Consider the following 19,717-nt stretch of genomic DNA (forward strand, 5'->3'; position numbering starts at 1 on the left):
TTTGGCATAAGCTCCAAAAACGAACAATCATGCACTCTAGGATGTCTGCAAATCGTATGTTTGTTATCTTAGCCACGGTGAAGGAGCCTAAGGAGAGCTTGGAGGCCAATCAAGTTCGCAGTATAGAAGAAGCACCGGAGGAGACTTGGCACAAGCGGTTTGGTCATCTCAGTTTCACCAGTCTGGCTACTCTTGCGGAGAAAGAAATGGTTGCTGGCTTACCTGCAATCAACAACACTGGAGCTGTCTGTGAGGTGTGCATGAAGGGGAAGCAGAACCGAGCAAACATACCAAAACACAGTGAATGGAGAACGAAAAAGAACTTGGAGCTGGTGCATAGTGACATTTGTGGTCCAATCTCACCAATCTCAGAAAGTGGGAAGAGGTATATCATAAACTTCATTGATGACTTTAGTAGAAAGTGTTGGACATACTTTCTTGCAGAAAAGTCAGAGGCATTGAGAGTGTTCAAGGAGTTCAAGGTGGCGGCAGAAAGAGAAACAGGGGAGATGTTGGTGTGTCTGAGAACTGACCGAGGTGGGGAGTACAACTCCAAAGCCTTCCAAGCCTTCTGCGTTGAGAGTGGCATCAAAAGACAGCTTACTGCAGCTTACACACCTCAGCAAAATGGAATTGCAGAGAGAAAGAACAGAAGCATCATGAATATGGTAAGATGCATGCTGTTTGGAATGAAGGTGCCACTAAGATTGTGGACTGAGGCAACGCAGTACGCGGTTCATATCTTAAACCGAAGTCCAACGGTGATATTGGGAGAAGTCACTCCGTCAGAGAAGTGGAGCAAGCACAAGCCCTCTGTAGAACACCTTCGAGTGTTTGGTTGCATAGCCTATGCTCTGGTTTCATACGAGAAGAGAACCAAACTAGAAGAGAAGAGTACTAAGTGTGTGATGTTTGGTGTCAGTAAGGAGTCAAAGGCGTATCGTCTCTATGATCCAGATAACAAGAAGATCATAATCAGTAAGGATGTGAGGTTTGATGAAGAGAAGCCGTGGAACTGGGATGAAGAGACTGAAGAGAATAAATTCTTGGAGGATACTACTGATGTGGAGGAGAGAACGCAGGCTGCAGACGGAGAAGTGCCACAAGAAACTCATGCGAATGGTGATGGAGAGGCAGAGATTCGTGGTGAACAAGAGGTTGCAGGAACTGATCATGATTCAACTCGAGAGGTTCAGACGAGTGTGGGTGAAGGATCGGGAACCAACAGAGTTGGAAGAAACATACAAAGGCCTACTTGGATGAAAGACTATGTATGTGAAGGGTTGAGTATGATCATTGAAGAGGATGAAGACGAGTTCATGGTTCTGTTCGTTGGAGAAGGAGATCCAGAGACGTTTGAGGAAGCAGTAAGACATGAGAACTGGAGGCTAGCAATGGAGGCTGAGATCAATTCTATCAACGACAACAACACTTGGGAGCTCGTAGACTTACCTGATGGAGCTAAGGTGATTGGAGTTAAGTGGGTCTTTAAGACCAAATTCAACGAGAAGGGGGACATCGACAAGTTCAAGGCTAGGCTTGTTGCAAAGGGTTTTCACCAGACTCATGGAGTAGACTTTCATGAAGTCTTTGCTCCAGTTGCGAGATGGGATACTATAAGGTTGATTCTCGGTTTGGCGGCTCAACAAGGGTGGGTTGTTCTTCAACTTGATGTGAAGAGTGCATTCCTTCATGGTGAGCTCTGTGAGGATGTCTATGTTGAACAACCTAAGGGCTTTGAGAACAGTGAAGAAGAAGGGAAGGTCTACAAGTTAAACAAGGCATTGTATGGGCTGAGACAAGCTCCAAGAGCTTGGTACAGTAGGATTGAAGGGTACTTTAACAAGGAAGGTTTCAGCAAATGCTACTGTGAGCACACACTGTTCGTGAAGACAGAGAAGGAAGGTATTCTTATCATTAGTCTTTACGTTGATGATTTGATTTATACAAGCAATTCTGATGAGCTTCTGAGAAAGTTTAAGGCGTCCATGGAAGAAGAGTTTTCCATGACAGATCTTGGAAAGATGAAATATTTCTTAGGCGTGGAGGTGATTCAAGATGAGGGTGGTATCTTCATAAGTCAGAAGAAATATGCAGAAGATATGTTAAAGAAGTTTGGAATGGAGGAGTGCAATGCTGTAAGAAATCCAATGGTGCCTGGAAACAAAATGACTAAAGAAGGAGGTGGTTTGAGTGTTGATTCTACGTCATTCAAGCAACTAGTTGGAAGTCTCAGGTATCTAACTGCAACAAGACCAGACTTGATCTACTCGGTTAATCTAGTGAGTAGATACATGGAGAATCCAACGGAACAACATCTCGCGGCTGCAAAAAGGATCTTGAGGTATGTGCAAGGAACAAAAGAGTATGGCATTCAATACAAGAAAGGTGGAGAGTCGAGTTTGGTTGGTTTCGTAGACAGTGATTATGCTGGTGATGAGGAAGATAGGAAGAGCACTTCTGGTTACGCCTTCATGTGGAGTGGAGGAGCGGTCTCATGGGCATCAAAGAAGCAGCCGATTGTCACACTCTCCACTACCGAAGCAGAGTATGTGTCAGCAGCTTATGGAGCTTGTCAAGCTGTTTGGTTGAAGAATGTTCTGAGTGACATTGGGTTAGATCAAGAGAAAGGCATAACTATGTTCTGCGACAACAGTTCTGCTATCAAGCTTTCGAAGAACCCAGTTCTACATGGTAGGAGCAAACACATAAGTGTAAGGTATCACTTCTTGCGTGAGCTGGTCAGTGATGAAGTAATAAGTATGGAGTATTGTTCTACACAAGATCAAATAGCGGATATCATGACAAAGCCGTTGAAGCTTGAAGCGTTTGAGAAGCTTAGAAGGTTGATGGGTGTTGGTTCGAAGGAAGAGTAAACTGAAACAGAGTGTTTGCAGTTTAAGGGAGGGATTGAAGAATGAACTTGGTCGTATGGAGTTGTCCGAGTTTTTAGGAACAAGTTTGTTTCATTTTCTTGCTGAATAAGTCATCCTATTTCATAGGATAGTAGTTGTTAGTGGTTGAGCTTTTCTCGTCAAGTTGTTGCTTTGCTTTCTATTTAAACTCATGTATTCATTCGAGTATCAATAAGAAAACTATTCAGCTCATCTTTCTTCTTGAGTTTCACTTTCTAAATACAACAGTTGCTCATGGGATTGAACCCTTAACTTCCTAAATGCATGGGTGGTCCTGAGGATAACGAAGTGGAATATTGGTTTAGGGTGCCCATTTTTTAAAGAAAAATTTATATAGAAAAAAGTTTCCAAATTTGTAAAGAGTTTTTTTTTTAAATCCTTAATAAATTGTTTAAGACCTTCAACATATCAGGGACGTCTTTGCCTAAATGGATACCTTTTTTATCGTACTTATTTTGTTTTATTTGAAAATGTAGTAGAGCCGATCCAAAGTCTAAGGAGAATAATAATATTGCACCCACAATCACATTTAAGTTATTTAGAAAAGTTGGTTCATGTATATATTTTCTTAACAAATATTTATTTTGTAGGAGATACAAGTTGTGAACCTTGGCATTTTCTATTTCTACACCGCATTAAGTTATATGTTTTAGTGGAAATAACGTGCTTTAGTGGTCAAAGTTTTAAAACTTTAAACCCCAAATATGGGGTACGATTCCTACAAAAATCGCAATTTTTTTTATAAATTATAAGATGACAATTTTTTTTGAAAGTTCCAAAAAGTTGTAGCCAAAATCATTAGTTGTTGCTGCAAAGAGCTGTCCATTATATTGAAGATATCGTAAATGTAGAATTGTTTGGCGATCTAGATGTTATTAATAGAGCTATATCTGGAATCATTGTTCTTGAAGTTATTTATAATGTTTGTCTATGCTGCATATAGTTGATTATTATATGTAATATAATAAAAATTATATCATGATGTAATCAATAATTTGATGAGACTAGCGTTAAAAAAAGTAATATGCTTTAATATATAGTCCCATTATAAACTGTCCAAATTATATAATATATATATATATATATAATACAGCAAGACTATACATTATGTATTTTACGAAATGTGTTTTATGTGTTTTTTATATAAATATCAGATAACTTGTCTTATGCTCATTAGATATTATTTGTTGAGTGCTATCCTTCTAATGATATGCAAAAGTTCATTTACGTGTTTCATATCTTTATGAATTTAAGTATTATTTCTAAGTGATCCTTGATACAATATATAAGAAGATTCAAAGTTTTTTCTTAATGTTTTGGTTGAAGTATATATGCTGCTTATGGTAGACCTCAGTTTTCCAAAGAAACTTTTTGTGGTCATGAGTCTGAGTCCAGAAGCGTTCTTGCTAAAGACTTGAATGCATGATAAAGTGATACGCTATATACAACCCTTTTCCCTAATTTTTCAAGAGTTAAACATTACTTCCATTTTTCAGAGGACGGACCACTTAATTCGCATTATACATAAGTTTATAATCATTCAGATCTTACAATATATATGCAAACTTTAAGAGAAAAAAAACTTTTGTAATCGCAAACAAAAAATCATTTTTGTATAGCATTGGTATTCTTTTTTTTCATTAACGGATTTTACACAATATGGTCAGATAGATATATATATATATATATATCCGAGCACCCAATTTTGTTTTTTTCTCCTAACACTGTTACAAAGAATCATTATTCACAGTCACTTTCAATAATGAGTAACCTAGTGCAAGTTCTTTTCTTTAGATATTTTACACTTTTTTTTTTGCCGTCTGATAGGATTATTATTGAACAAAGATAAAAGTACAAAGCCTAAAATAGGTCTAAACTATCACAAGACAACATACCAACACACACTAAACTCATACTAAAGGCCCATAAAAAACATCACATAGGGCCACGTAAACACCACGAGCTCTAAGGAGAAACTGGAAGGACACGCGTCGAACGCATAACCATTCTGAAGATGTATATGCTGGGTTAGTTCGTGAAGTATTACAGGAGGTAGTACATGTGTGTGTCATGTGGGCTAAGTTGGAGTTTGTGTTTTGTGATGTCGGTTGGCTTGTTAAGCTTGGAGAAGAAGTAATATATTTATCAGAAAGTTTACATTAAAGGTAAATGATATTACTTGGAGAAGAAAATGCAAGAGAGTTATTTCCTAAAGAGAAAAAGGAAAGATGCTTAAGTTGTTTTTGAAAGAACTTGTGGAACAAGTTTTGGTTATCTACATAAGGAGGACGTGCCTCCATGGAGAAATGTGTCTTTGCTAAAAAGAAGAAAAGTTGAGAGATCGTTTTGGTGTTGCTTGTGTGATCAAGCCTTGTGTGTCACTGCTCTGCGTTAGGTGTTGACGTAGTTGGTGAAGTACTTCCGAGAAGTGGAAGATTGAAGTCTGAACTCAGGGGGAGTTTAGCTCAGGGTTTGGAGGATCCTGATAAATAGAAGTCTAGACTCTAAGGTGAGTTTTAGCTTAGGATTGAGGCTAATCCTAAAGGATTCTTGTAATATAAAAGATTGGTGTAAGACTTTCTTGTTCTAGTGAATTCGAAAAGAAAAACTCGTGTCTTTTACTTTCTGCACTTTATTTCTCTGCTCTCACTACATTAACAAGTGGTATCAGAGCGGGTCACCTAAGTTACTGGTGTGATCTGGGAGAATGAGAAGAGAAACTGGTTCAGGAAGAAGGACATAGTTTCAAGTAGATCTTGAAGATCGATGGAGAAAGTAAGTTGCCTTTCAAGAAGCGTTTCTCTAGGAATGGATCTTCTATGGAGTTCATGGTTGATGATTGCATGAAGGAGAAAGGAACAAGAAGAAGATTTGGTGATTCCCCAAAGGTTCTACAGTGTCTTGAATGCAAAGGTTTTGGGCATGTACAAGCTGAATGTACAAATCTGCAGAAGCGGAAGAAGAAGATAGTCACCAAGAGTGATTTTGATGATGGTAAGGAGCTAAAGAATATTGTGGCGTTCACAACTTTTGTTCCTGGTTCTAAGACAAAATCTGCGACGGGATCTGCGTCAGCGTCTGCGTCAGGGTCTTCATGTGGAGGTGATGATGATGCTGTAAGTGATGATGATGATGGAGAGTTTGATCTTGCTGGGAAATATGAGAAGCTGTATGAGAATTGGCTCAAGCAGGTTGATGCTAATTCACAGTTTGCTAAGGAAAAAGCTAAGCTAGAAGCTGAAGTTGCTGAAGCACTTAAGTATGCCTCAGAGAAAGAAGAAGAAGCACGACAGGCTGGTGCTCAACTTGCGGAGACTCAAAAGGGTTTGAAGATGCTGAATGGTGGGACGAAGCAGTTAGATCATCTGCTCAGTATTGGAAAGAGTGATCGATGTGGTCTTGGATATCAAGGAGAATATTCTACAGCTGAAGGTGTTTTTATATCAGCAGGAAAAGCTGAAGTCTTAGTTACGTCTGCTACAGAGCCAGAGGTTAAGGTGTCTGCAGAGAAGGCATCAAATGAAAAGACTGCAGTAAAGACTGCAACTGATGTGAAAAACGCGACTGTTACGCGTACAGTTACGACAACTGCTACGGCGACTGCTCCAGAGAGAGTTTCTGGATTGAAGAGTACATCTCAACGAAAGTGGCGGCCTGTTTGTCATCACTGTGGTGTTATTGGGCACATTAGGCCAAGGTGTTTCAAGTTATTGAGGGAGAAGAATCAGATGGTGCAAGCTTATGGTGCTTATGGTATGAGGAGTCATGGTCCTATATGTTATTCTTGTGGAGTTCAAGGGCATATTCAACGTGAGTGTTTCAAGCCAGTTCTAGGAGCTAATCATGGAGGATTTGGGCTCAGGAATATGCGGTTTAGGAGATATGATCAGTATAGAGATGGTGGAATGGGATTTCCTCCTTACTTTGGAGGCTATAGATCTTCATATTAGTTTTTGACCATGATGTGACTCATAGGGGGAGATTGAAGACGTGGTTGTCTGTCTTGAGGTAATGAGTTCACATGCATAATCAAAAAGGGGGAGATTGAAGATGTATATGCTGGGTTAGTTCGTGAAGTACTATAGGAGGTAGTACATGTGTGTTTCATGAAGATAGGCTAAGTTGGAGTTCGTGTTTTGTGATGTCGGTTGGCTTGTTAAGCTTGGAGAAGAAGTAATATATTTATCAGAAAGTTTACATTAAAGGTAAATGATATTACTTGGAGAAGAAAATGCAAGAGAGTTATTTCCTAAAGAGAAAAAAGAAAGTTGCTTAAGTTGTTTTTGAAAGAACTTGTGGAACAAGTTCTGGTTATCTACATAAGGAGGACGTGCCTCCATGGAGAAAGGTGTCTCTGCTAAAAAGAAGAAAAGTTGAGAGATCGTTTTGGTGTTGCTTGTGTGATCAAGCCTTGTGTGTCACTGCTCTGCATTAGGTGTTGACGTAGTTGGTGAAGTACTTCCGAGAAGTGGAAGATTGAAGTCTGAACTCAGGGGGAGTTTAGCTCGGGGTTTGGAGGATCCTGATAAATAGAAGTCTAGACTCTAAGGTGAGTTTTAGCTTAGGATTGAGGCTAATCCTAAAGGATTCTTGTAATAGAAAAGATTGGTGTAAGACTTTCTTGTTCTAGTGAATTCGAAAAGAAAAACTCGTGTCTTTTACTTTCTGCACTTTATTTCTCTGCTCTCACTACATTAACACATTCCTCCATGCCTCCACCGCCAGAGCTTACGCCGAGGCTCTCCACCGTTTTCACCGATTACGTCTTCACCAAATCGAAACAGAACTGATACGTCCAGGGTCGGGACAGGATCACTCAAACGGACTTAGGGATATGAACTCGCCAAAAGAGAGAACTGATGGGATGAATGATGACACAAAGGGTTGCGGAAGGCCCAATGATACTACCAGAGGTGAACTCCGAAGAGAACTGATGGGATGAACGGTGACACAAAGAGTTGCGGAAGGCCCGATGATACTACCAGAGGTGCTTGATTGTCGCCTGATATGACTCACAGGTCCGACAAGGAAGCAAACTCGATCTGTTGCCGGATATGACGCACCGGTCCAACGAGAAAGAGAGTGTTACTTGGAGCTAACCACACCAAGAACAAGAAAAGTGAGATACCCTCTCAAGGTTTCAAAAATAAACACTCAAAACTTATTTTATTTCATTGATCAAATGACCTTTATATAATAGGCAAAGAATACAAAAGATCTGATTACAAAATACTAGTCAAACATAGAAATTAGCAATTTGTAAAAAACAAGGAAGACTTGACCAAAGACTTTGAATTGACCAAAAATCATAAATGTCTTGACTTGACCCAAATTGAAGAATTGTAGTCGTCGCACTCTTCGTCTGGTCTCGTGCTTCCGCATGGTCGACCGTCTCTGCATTGCCGTCAGATTGATATATTATTCGACCATGACTTGTATTTTCTTGTTGGGCCTTTCTTTCTTTGGGCTGAAACATGTCCATAAACATAGTTTCATAAATCGTCAAGCCCATCTCGTTTAAAACTTAAGCCCAAAAGCCAAATTTTCTTGATTTGTTTCTGCTGCTGATTCAGGGCACATCATTCCCTTCTTCTTTAAAAAGATTTGCCCTCAAATCTGTCTTTCTTTAGCTTCAGATATAATGATCTCTTGGCTTTTCGTAGAACTCTTTTTTTTTTTTTTTTTTTTTAGAAAAGAAGATGAAAGGTAGAAGATGGATGAAGAAGATGGAAAGATGAGAAAAATGAACAGATAGTACCGGTTGAGTGGCTCTGATACCACTTGATACGTCCAGAGGGTCGGGACAGGATCACTCAAACGGACTTAGGGATATGAACTCGCCAAAAGGGAGAACTGATGGGATGAACGGTGACACAAAGGGTTGCGGAAGGCCCAATGATACTACCAGAGGTGAACTCCGAAGAGAACTGATGGGATGAACGGTGACACAAAGGGTTGCGGAAGGCCCGATGATACTACCAGAGGTGCTTGATTGTCGCCTGATATGACTCACAGGTCCGACAAGGAAGCAAACTCGATCTGTTGTCGGATATGACGCACCGGTCCAACGAGAAAGAGAGTGTTACTTGGAGCTAACCACACCAAGAACAAGAAAAGTGAGATACCCTCTCAAGGTTCCAAAAATAAACACTCAAAACTTATTTTATTTCATTGATCAAATGGCCTTTATATAATAGGCAAAAAATACAAAAGATCTGATTACAAAATACTAGTCAAACATAGAAATTAGCAATTTGTAAAAAACAAGGAAGACTTGACCAAAGACTTTGAATTGACCAAAAATCATAAATGTCTTGACTTGACCCAAATTGAAGAATTGTAGTCGTCGCACTCTTCGTCTGGTCTCGTGCTTCCGCATGGTCGACCGTCTCTGCATTGCCGTCAGATTGATATATTATTCGACCATGACTTGTATTTTCTTGTTGGGCCTTTCTTTCTTTGGGCTGAAACATGTCCATAAACATAGTTTCATAAATCGTGAAGCCCATCTCGTTTAAAACTTAAGCCCAAAAGCCAAATTTTCTTGATTTGTTTCTGCTGCTGATTCAGGGCACATCAAGAACCCACCGGAAAACCTGCCGGGAACAGGATTGAACACACCATCGTCAAGACTTACACCTTCATCACTTATGTCTCAAGCCTCGGAGAGCATCATCTACAAACGAGATCTCATCCGACGCTCTAAGCCACAACACAGCGAGAAGAGTCTTTACACAAATCAGACCATCCTCCATCGGAAACCCTCCATCAACCTAGGGTTTCAATCGCTACATCAAACGGAGATCCACAAAACCTCCCACTTTCGATTGTAAAAGGATAAAGACAGTAGAGCGGTAGGCGAAGCCGGCGGCGCAGAGCATAGGAAGCCTCCACCCCCAGAGACCATAGCTGGCGACGGCGGAGCTTTGATAGTCTCCCCATCCCAGAGTCGGAGTTCCGATCAGATGATCCGGAACCAAAAAAGAAACGATGATCCATCACAAAGAAAAAGAAAAAAAAAAACACCTGAAGCCGGACCGACGGTGGCTATAAAAACCTACCCGTCGGCCGGAGACACTATTCTTGCCGGAAAAACCAGAGAGAGGAGAGAGCGTTTTTATTTCAACTTCTTTCTTTGGATATTTTACACTACCCGATCGATGCGGCTAGGAATCGTAAAAGGGATTGGATTGCGTTTGAATAGAAGCCAATAATCAAAAGTCAGGCTTTGCCTACCCTTTGACCGCACATTATACATAATGTGATCATATCTATTTTTCTTTTAACAAAGTTTCATTGCCATATACAGACGCCGAAATAATGACTTATTCTTCATTTCTTTTGGCACTTTGTGACAATATATAAGTTCTTTTTTTTGTTGCTAAAAGAGTTCACAGATTGATATATATATATGGTATTAATCTTTTGATGTTCTAATTATCACAGAGAATCGCAACTCTTTTGTGTTTTGTAAGCATGCACATTTAGAATCCAACCACTCTTGTAGGGTTTTTGCAATTAATCGAACAAGATTGATATAGGTATTTTCTGCAATTAATCTTTTACCATTAGTTACGATCTTATGTTGAAACTCTAGCAATAACAAATGGGAAGATTTTACAAGCTAACTATTCAACCACTGTTGTTGGGTTTATACTTATTATAATAACAAGTATTAATGTATAAATATTAAAATTATTAATGTAGTAGAAACCATATGTTTAATATTCAAGTTTGAGATAGTTTTGGTAACTAAACCAGAGATAACTAGACCAGAATAGATCAATCAATAAAACAAATATTTTTTAAATGTATGATATCCTTTGTAGAGTATTCATAAAGACAAGGAAGCTCCTCCAAAGAGTTAGAAGAAATGCAAGAATTGAAGAGAACTACAGATTTTTTTAGCTAGAATCGATCTATCTTTTCGTATGAATATTTGTTTTATTGATTGATCTATTCCGATTTGGTCACCACAACTATTTTTTTTTTCTTTTTCACCAAAACTATCTTAAACTGGAATAAGAGAATGAATATATTATATATAGTATATGGTTCGCGGATAGACCTACGACCGGTGTATTTAATCTTCAAATGCTAAATGTAATATATTTAGAGAGGTTGCCACTTGCCCGTACAGCCTTGCTCATAGCCCCTCCATCTCTATGATGTTTTCACAACATTATCTCATGCTCATCATGGTTCATGCGACCGTGACGTGTCATACTCTCATTATGAACCTAAATTTGGATTGTTCCTGAAATGTTTTAATAGTCCACCGGCTCTTTGGTCGGGATATGGCTGTTCTAGTTTTGCATGTTTATGGTATACACACGTTACGTATCACGGTGGTAGACACTTCCGTGAAAAGTCTTTTAGTCTTTATATAACTTATCGTCGTAATATACACGCGCGGTCGAAGAGAGTGTACAAAAGCCAACATATTGAGTTTTTAGTCCTGTGATGTCACAGTATTCACTCTTATGTTTTCTGTCGTCTTTGAAACTGCGTAGGCCTTACGTCATGCGCCAGTTCCCTCTCCTACCACGCAATTGCATAAATAGTACTCCACTCGCGCGTGTCGGGAAGAATCTCCGCCTTTCGATCTAAATCAATCAACGGCTTATGTAGGAGGGTAGATACGTCATTTAACTGTATGGGTCCAGGTGCAACTGGACCATTGGTTTAGAAAATGCGGGACAGCGTCGAGTGGTACTAAGAACTGACACGTCTCCATATAAACCAAACCGACAAAGACAAAAGTCGGAGAAAGACGCAGACATTAATAACATCTCCAACCCAACCTCAAATCCTCAGAAGTATTTATCATTTCAACCCAACTTCAAATCCTCAAATTTCGAAGTTTTGAATAGTGACATTTCAAATTTGAAGTTTTATTATTCAAAACCTCGAAACTACTATTTATTTTTCTTTTAGTCCTTACAATTATGTTTTTCACAAATATATCTATTAAATTTATTTACAATAACTTAAACACACCAAAATAAAATAAAAATAAAAAAAATATTATATTATTAAAACAAAATTCACACAAATAGAAATATATATTAAGTAAAGATCACGCAAAATAAAATATATTAAAAATTAACATAAACTAAAAAAATTATATAAACATTTAAATATACATATCTTACAAGTGGTACCAAATATCAGAATTTATTGGCTATCGGTATGTGTGTTTTTTATTATATATGTAATTTATATTATTTTTATTATATAAAATTGTAATATTATGTGTTTTATAATATATTAAAAATATGTTTTATATGTATTTGTGAAGTTTTATCATTATTAGTAATTTTTATTAATGTCAAGGACTACAGTCTAAATAAATAAACTTTTAAAGATTTTTTGAATTTTCATGGTTGGAATAATCAACCCTCAAATTTTCATTTTGAAGTTTTGCTCCCCTTCAAATAAAGTCTTGGGTTGGAGATGCTCTAAACGACCAAACCGGATCGCCCGACCAATGTTTACTACCCCCTTCCTGCAAAATAGGGTTCAACAAAATATCTGTAAAGTTTTATTTCACTTGTTATCTGTTTCAATTCAAACAAAAAAATTTCAAATATTTATAACTCTCCAGAGTAAATCAAATACTAATTATGATAATATCCTTAAGAAAGGAAATAAATCATAAATACTAACTCTTTTAAGAATGTATATCAAATCCATTATATTCATATATACATATATTTAAAGAATTATAAATATAAATTATACAAATATTATATTTTATAATATAAATATAAATTATACAAATATTATATTTTATATAATTTACAGTATTTTTATTTACTAAATTTATTTTATTAGTTATTAAAAATTTAAAAAGTAAATACACTTTTATTTTTGTAATAAAATATTATTACTCTATATTATTTTTAGATTTTTTCTATTATTTATTTATTTTGCAGATCAAATCGGATATTCAATCAAAAACATTAAAAAAATTCAGATATCCTAAACATCGAATATCTGGATGCCGACAAATCAAATCGAATCGGTTAATTATTCGAACAAAAAAACGGATCATGAAAATTTCCATAAATCCGAATATCAGATTCTTCTCAATCCTACTCAAAACTATAAGATGTTTAAAAAATTGCTGATGTTCGAATATCTAAAATGTTTTACATTTTTAGGTAAATTTTTAATTTATCAAAAAATTATAAATCGATATTATTTTATATTTTATTTTTAATTGCTTGAATAACATTTGATTTATAGATTTAGTGATATATTTAATGTAAAAATAATAATTTTCTTAATATAAATAATTGCAACTAATGAATTGATTATTTTATGAAATTTTGAAATTGTACTATGTTTTATCGGTTTCGCCTATAAGTAAATATGTTTTCATCTTTACGTTAAAAGAAATATTTTTAAAAATAAAATGATCATCAATAAAGGACATTTAAACAAACCAGTACATTGTTGACAAAAAAAACAAACCAGTACATCAACTTTAAAAAGTCTAATAAGACAAAATAAACCAACAGAAACTTATGAAGTCTGTAGAAGGATGTGAAGTAATGATGTTTATGAATAGTTTATAGAGAGAACAAAGTTTATGAAATTCCTTTTTAATAATCTCCGCATCGAATTATACAAATAAAAATTATATACAAGTGAAACCTCTATAAATTAATAAAGTTGAGACTACACCAAACCTATAATATTTTATTAATTTATAGAGATTATTAATTTATCGAGAGATTAATTGAACCAAAAAATCAATTTGAGACTATGAAATTATATTAATTTATAGAGATATTAATTCATAGATTATTAATTTATAGAGGTTATATTGTATATGATTAGCTAAAAAGACTTGACCATTCTGATTTTACCAAATTGGATCCAATGATATGGTCAAGTAAACAATATGTACATTTTATATTCTTTCTCAAATAAAGATCTGAATAAATTGTGATTATCCATAACTTTTGTAAGAAATCACAACTGAAAATTCTCTCTGCCGCCGCACAGGTAATAAAAAAGGAAAAGAAAAGAATTCTTTAGCCGCCGATCTCTTTCCGTGGTGGGTCATAATTCTCACCGCCGCTATATGAGGGAGGATTTCCTCCTCCTCTATAGTTTAATTTATGGTTTATATGGGTTCTTGTATTTTTGGCGTTTCTTAGCTTCTTTCGAGATTTAGATTTTGCGTTGGTAAGGTTGTACGGTCTTGGAGGAGTCATCTGGGGTTGAATCAGTGCTTGTATCCCTTTAGTATATGTCGATTAGGTGAGCAGTTGTAGAAAAGACTTCTGTGGTTGTAGCTAGTGCCTAATCGTTCTGAGTTTCGTGGTTCCTCTTTGTGTCTTTTCTTGACTGTGTTCTGCATCTGGAGTGTAGTTCCAGCTCAATTGCTTGTTTCAGGTGAAGTTTTGGTTCAGAGAGTTGGGTTCAGTACTGAGTCTGGCGTCAGATGTCAGGTCGAAGACCTGTTGATGGTGTGGTGTAGCTACTGGGAGCAGTGCAGGTGCTTTCGCTAACGTCATCTTTCGATTGTTTTCAACTCTAGCTCTTTTGCTGCTCATCGTTTCTGCAAGGAGTTTAGTTTTCGGTGAGTCGTTGTGTCGATTGGGTGTTTCTATGTGCACTTTTAGGTGCCTATATCCCGAGTTTGGTTTCCTGTCTCCAGTGTTGGTTCTTCAGTTGGTGCTTTCATGTTTGTGGCTTTTTCTAAATGGTTCTGGTTTGGCGTGGAGTTATATATTACTTTGGGTTTTTTCCTGCAACGAAGAAGCGTCCCGAGGATCCTTGGTTTGCTTTTGATTTCTCTCTGGTGACAAGGTCTGTATTAAGGCGTTGTTCCTCGTTCTGCTGTGTATATGGCGGGTGGACCTGTTTCTGTCGTTTGGTTTGGTTGTCAAGCATTTCAGGTGGTGGTGGTCTGTCCTCATGGAGGCCTATTCGCGTTTTGTCTGGTTGTCTCCTTGTAATCTTCCGGTGGTTCTAAACTTCTTGGTTACTATCTTCTTCTTCCTCTCTTGAACTTTCAGTTACTCGGAGATTTAAGTTTTGAATTTCAACTTGGTTCGGTTGCTTATGTGCCCTATGGATGGGCTTTAGTTTTCCTTTTTATGGGATTTAGATTCCCTTCTTATGGGATGTAGTTGCTAAGGATATATTTTTTTTTTTTTAAAAGACCATAGGATCCAAGGTACTTGCTAAGGATATTTCTTTTGCTTCAGTTCATGTATTAAACTTTGTATTCCACTTTGTTATCCTAATATAAACCAATTTGACGGAAAAAATTGTGAATATCCATCTTGCATAGTATATTTTGAAAAAGCGTTGCATGGAGTGTTTTAGCCTTTTAGGTAATTCATTCGCAATTTGATGATGTGTCCGAACGTATAGTCGTATAGTTGTAAAAAACCCTGATTCAATCATCTCTAACTTTGTGTTAATCAAATTAATTCATCTAGTAAAATATGTGACTATTCACAATATGGAGAGCAGCCATATTATCACAGTAGCATGAGAACTAAATAATACACAAAGATCATGTAAAAAATGAGAAAGCCAGATCAATTCCTTTGTTGCCATTGCTAGTAAAACATGGGTGCCATAGTTTTAGGATGTAACTGGTAAATAAAAAATGAATAAATTAAATAGATAAGAATAGAACCTAAAAAAGCAACTTATTTTATCCCTTGTTCCGGCGGCGTGCAGACGGCATCAGAAACGTAACCTTTCCTTCCTTCCTCGTTTTTATCTGCTCTCGTCCTCCCTGTCTTTCCTTGGTTAATATACTTGTTGTTCTGTGATGTTCTGGTCATTTCTGAAACTCGATCACGATGGATGGAGTCGGATTAGGGCTTTTTATAGAGGGATGGTGAGACCAAAGGCGGCTTGGTGGAGGCGAGAGTCGACGTTTAGGGTTCATCTTTGCCAGATCCAATTTTCCCCTTTTGAGATCCCCAACTAAAGCTTCTTGACGACGGCGCGTGACTAGACATGACAGCTCCTTCACCTAGGATCTACATGTCCTTAGCGGCGGTGTGTCTGTAGGAGGAGGTATTAGACTGGCGCTGAAAAGAGGATCGGTCTTCAATTTCGAGATCGAAGCACGGCACTGACAACGGACTTACCCTCCGAAGAAAAGGTCCCTGCCGGATTTTACGTGGTGGAGAAGTGCTTACCGGTGCTGGATTGAGCATGAGGTTGATCTTATATTTCTACCTCCACACTTTTTCAAACTACAATTTGGAGTCCTAGTTTCTTTGGCCGATGTCAAGGCCCAACTTTTATTCCGGAAAGTCTTGTTTGGCTCATGGCTATGTGCCTTAGGCGAGGTCATATTAGTCCACAAGCTAAAGGCACACTTTGTGGAGACTAATAGTGTTGAAGTAACTTTAGAACTGACTGAGTCTTCGCTGTTAACAGTTCAATACCATTTTCGGGTTTCAAGGTAATATTTGTCTTGATCCCTGCTTTCCAGTACGGAGCTATTCTGTTGTTTAGGTTTAGGAGCAGAGCATTTAACACGGTGGGTATGCATTTATTCAAAAAATGTTCCAAAAAGTGGAAAGTATTTGTTAAGAATTTTATTCTTATTCTTGTCTCATAAGGTTAAATTAGTAGGTTTAAGAATAGGTTTTTCTGAATTTTAGAAGAAGTTTGTATTTAACTATTTATTGGGGTGAAATTACAACGAAGAATTGGATTGGGTAATGCGATATATTGAGTAAAAAAAGGTGTAGAACGAGAGAGAGAGAGAGAGAGACGTGGAATATTGTAACAAGAGTATGATTGGCTGCTTTCTTGACTTAATGGACACGCGGGACCCTGCTATTTGTGGAATTACACGGTCCAGTTTTTTGATTGGGATGTAGAGCCCATTTTAGAGGACGAATCTTCTTCGCTTTAAATATTAAAAATTAGAAAAAAATATTTAAAAGTTATTAGAAATATTAAGGAGGAGAAATAGCCAACACGTATGGGCTCCAAATCAATACTGCACAAGCGTCAACTCTACAGCTTCCAATTTAATCTTTCTTTCATTAAGAGTGTGATTGTATTGCAATTTTGTAGTAACCTTTTACTCGACTTTGTTTATTTACTCCGGTTACCACTAAAAGTATCACCGATCAGATGGAATCTAATGTTGTTATTTTTACTCCATTTACTATTTAGAAATTGGGAAACTCACATTTAATTTTACTCTGTATTATTTGGAATAATAGTGTTTTCACTCGTTTTTCCTGTTTTCACCACTTTTATTTTTCACCTATTTCCAAATTTTATTTATTCTATTTTATTCTAGTTGTATCCAATCACATTCTAAAAGAAGAAGATTTGCGTGCGTTTGGCACGTGAGAACAAACACGTATAGAGTCGGAGTAGTAAATAAATATTTGTTTTAATCTCTTTTATATGAAAATGAGGTTTTAAGGTTGTAAACTTGTATTTTTATAATAATGGAAATTTCAAGTTTTAGATTTTGAAACTGAAAATCAGGTTTTAGATATTACTTTTAAAAAATAATATTATGTACCAAAAGTGATTCAAATCAAGAATAAAAAATAATATCACTAGACTACAACATTTTGGTAAGTTTGTATGTATTGTATACATTTGGTTGGCTGCATTGTGTAATCAGAACTTAAATTAATCGTAATGAGCTGAGAAATTAAGTCTTGTTTAATTATACTTCTTAGAAATCGCACTTTATATTAAACATATATTACTAGTGGTGCCTCAAAGGTTTTCACTGAATCAAGAATTTTAATCCAAACCTAATTTAATAGGAATAATTAGATTCACTCAAAACGAGATACTCAATGAATATTTTAGTTTAGTGATATGTCTTTCTTCATTTTGATAAAAGTTAGTGTTTTTGAACCTTAAGTTATAAATCAAAAGTAAAGTTCAAACTCAATATTTTTTTTAATTTTCAGATCAAACTCAATTTTACAATTTGATGAACCATTCTTGGCTACTACAACTGTCGTGGGAGACTATACTTAGCTTATATATGTTGGTTGCTCAAATCTATTAGACTAATTAAATGTATTTTTTCTTAGATAGTAACATCTAATTTGCATTAGGAAATAAATAGTAAACAGAGATTGCAATTATTGTTTTTAAGTGGTCATTAAAAGTTCATTTACTTTATTTATCTATTTTACAACTCACATCAGACAAAGACTTAAAGTGTCAATTAGGTTAAACTGACTCGTCTAATTAAAGTCAAAATCAAAACAACTTTTTGGCTATATATTAAGAAAATCGTGACTATCAATTAAACTGGGGTTAGAGTATGAAGCATTACACAATAGTATAGTAGGATCGTTCTAATTATTTGCTCCATGAATCTTCAAATGATTTAGGGTTAGTACAGCTCAGCGTAATCAGGGGCGGACGGAAGATTGTTTTTGGTACAGGGCACATAAATAGGTTATGGTAATAAAGTTAAATTTAATTAGAGAGTTTAGTACTAATCATCATGGGAGAAAAATAATTTAGGGTGGGACACATGCCAGAATCCCCCTAAGTTCTAGGATCGCCCCTGAGCGAAATTGAACCTAATAAGTGAAAAACTTGGAAAACAAATAATTAGAATAAAATAACAAAATATAAAACAAAGAAATAAAAAAAATAGACAAGAGAGAATGAACGGAAATTTTCACTCTCATCTTGATATCACTTACAATTTTTTTATTATTTTCTTACTTTGAAAAATATTTCGGCTATATTCAATTTGATTGATAATAATTAAGCATAATACAAAGTAAAATATAGTTACTCCGAAATTTTATTCTGAAATGTAAAATTGTTGGAAGAGATACTCACTCATACTATGAGGACCAGAACATTTTTGTGGGTTAATGTTGAAAACAGCCCGCTTAACTTCCTCTCTCGTGACTCGCAACATGAGTTTTTCATTCTGCTCCCGGGTAATGATCAGATTTATATTAGACCAATCACTTATTTATAGACTAACATCCTCAGAGGAAAACAACATTTTGAAATACTCCTCGGCTACTCTCCCCAAGTCCTCCTCTGCAAACCATTTCTTATCTTGCTCATCAATGAGGCTCTAAATTTTGTTTTGTACTCTCCTATTTTTGGTTACAACGTGGAAAAATTTGGTGTTTTTATCCCTAGTTCTAAGCCAAATAAGTCTATTTTTCTGCCACCAGAAAACTTCTTCATTATGATAATCTTCATGCAATTCCTTCCTCGAGTTACTTACTTTCTCCTATCAAAATGAAGCTGTTTAAAAAGCTTCATCAATCCTAAATTGGAGCTCCTCGATTCTCAATGCAGAGTTGGGTCTGGTTCTTCTCTTCCAATTTGAGATTGACTTTCTGCATCTAGCTATTATTTCAATTATCTTCATCTACTACCAATTTTTTCTGACTGTTTCTGAGAAGCCCTATTTCTTGATCCATCTCTGGTCGTACATAAGACAGTTTTCCTTCTCCATATTTAATCAACCAGGTGAGTTAGAACATGGCTATAATCGAAGCAAATTCTTTTGAGGTAGCTTGCAGATGCTTGTGGGAACAAATCAAATCACTCTTGATTAGCTACTTTTATGTCCAAGCGACATCGAACCAGCTCATTGTTTCTTGTACCTGCCTAGGAGAATTTTTAACCTTTGTGTTTGAGTTTCCAAAGGCCAAAAAGCGTGGAGCATCTGTTTAAAATCTATGCCTTCTGTTTCTCGTCTTACCACTCTTTCACTTTTCTCCGATTAGTTCATAATCTCGTTAAAATCTCGAGTCAGCATTCAAGCTCAATTTCTCTCAATTTCA

General features: G+C 36.4%; 1 protein-coding gene and 1 long non-coding RNA gene across 2 annotated transcripts; both read left to right on the forward strand.

Annotated features, from left to right (window-relative positions):
* Positions 1 to 5,734: 5,734 nt before the first annotated feature.
* Positions 5,735 to 6,865, forward strand: LOC108845356 (uncharacterized). The gene has a single exon (XM_018618577.1). It carries the CDS (start codon positions 5,735 to 5,737, stop codon positions 6,863 to 6,865), a length of 1,131 nt encoding a protein of 376 aa, XP_018474079.1.
* Positions 6,866 to 13,891: 7,026 nt separating this feature from the next.
* LOC130509106 (uncharacterized) lies at positions 13,892 to 16,587 on the forward strand. Its single transcript, XR_008943259.1, has 2 exons — positions 13,892 to 15,060; positions 15,112 to 16,587. It is a non-coding gene; the product is annotated as an uncharacterized LOC130509106 (long non-coding RNA).
* Positions 16,588 to 19,717: the final 3,130 nt, after the last annotated feature.

Source organism: Raphanus sativus, chromosome 3 (assembly GCF_000801105.2).
Source record: "Raphanus sativus cultivar WK10039 chromosome 3, ASM80110v3, whole genome shotgun sequence".
NCBI lineage: Eukaryota > Viridiplantae > Streptophyta > Magnoliopsida > Brassicales > Brassicaceae > Raphanus > Raphanus sativus.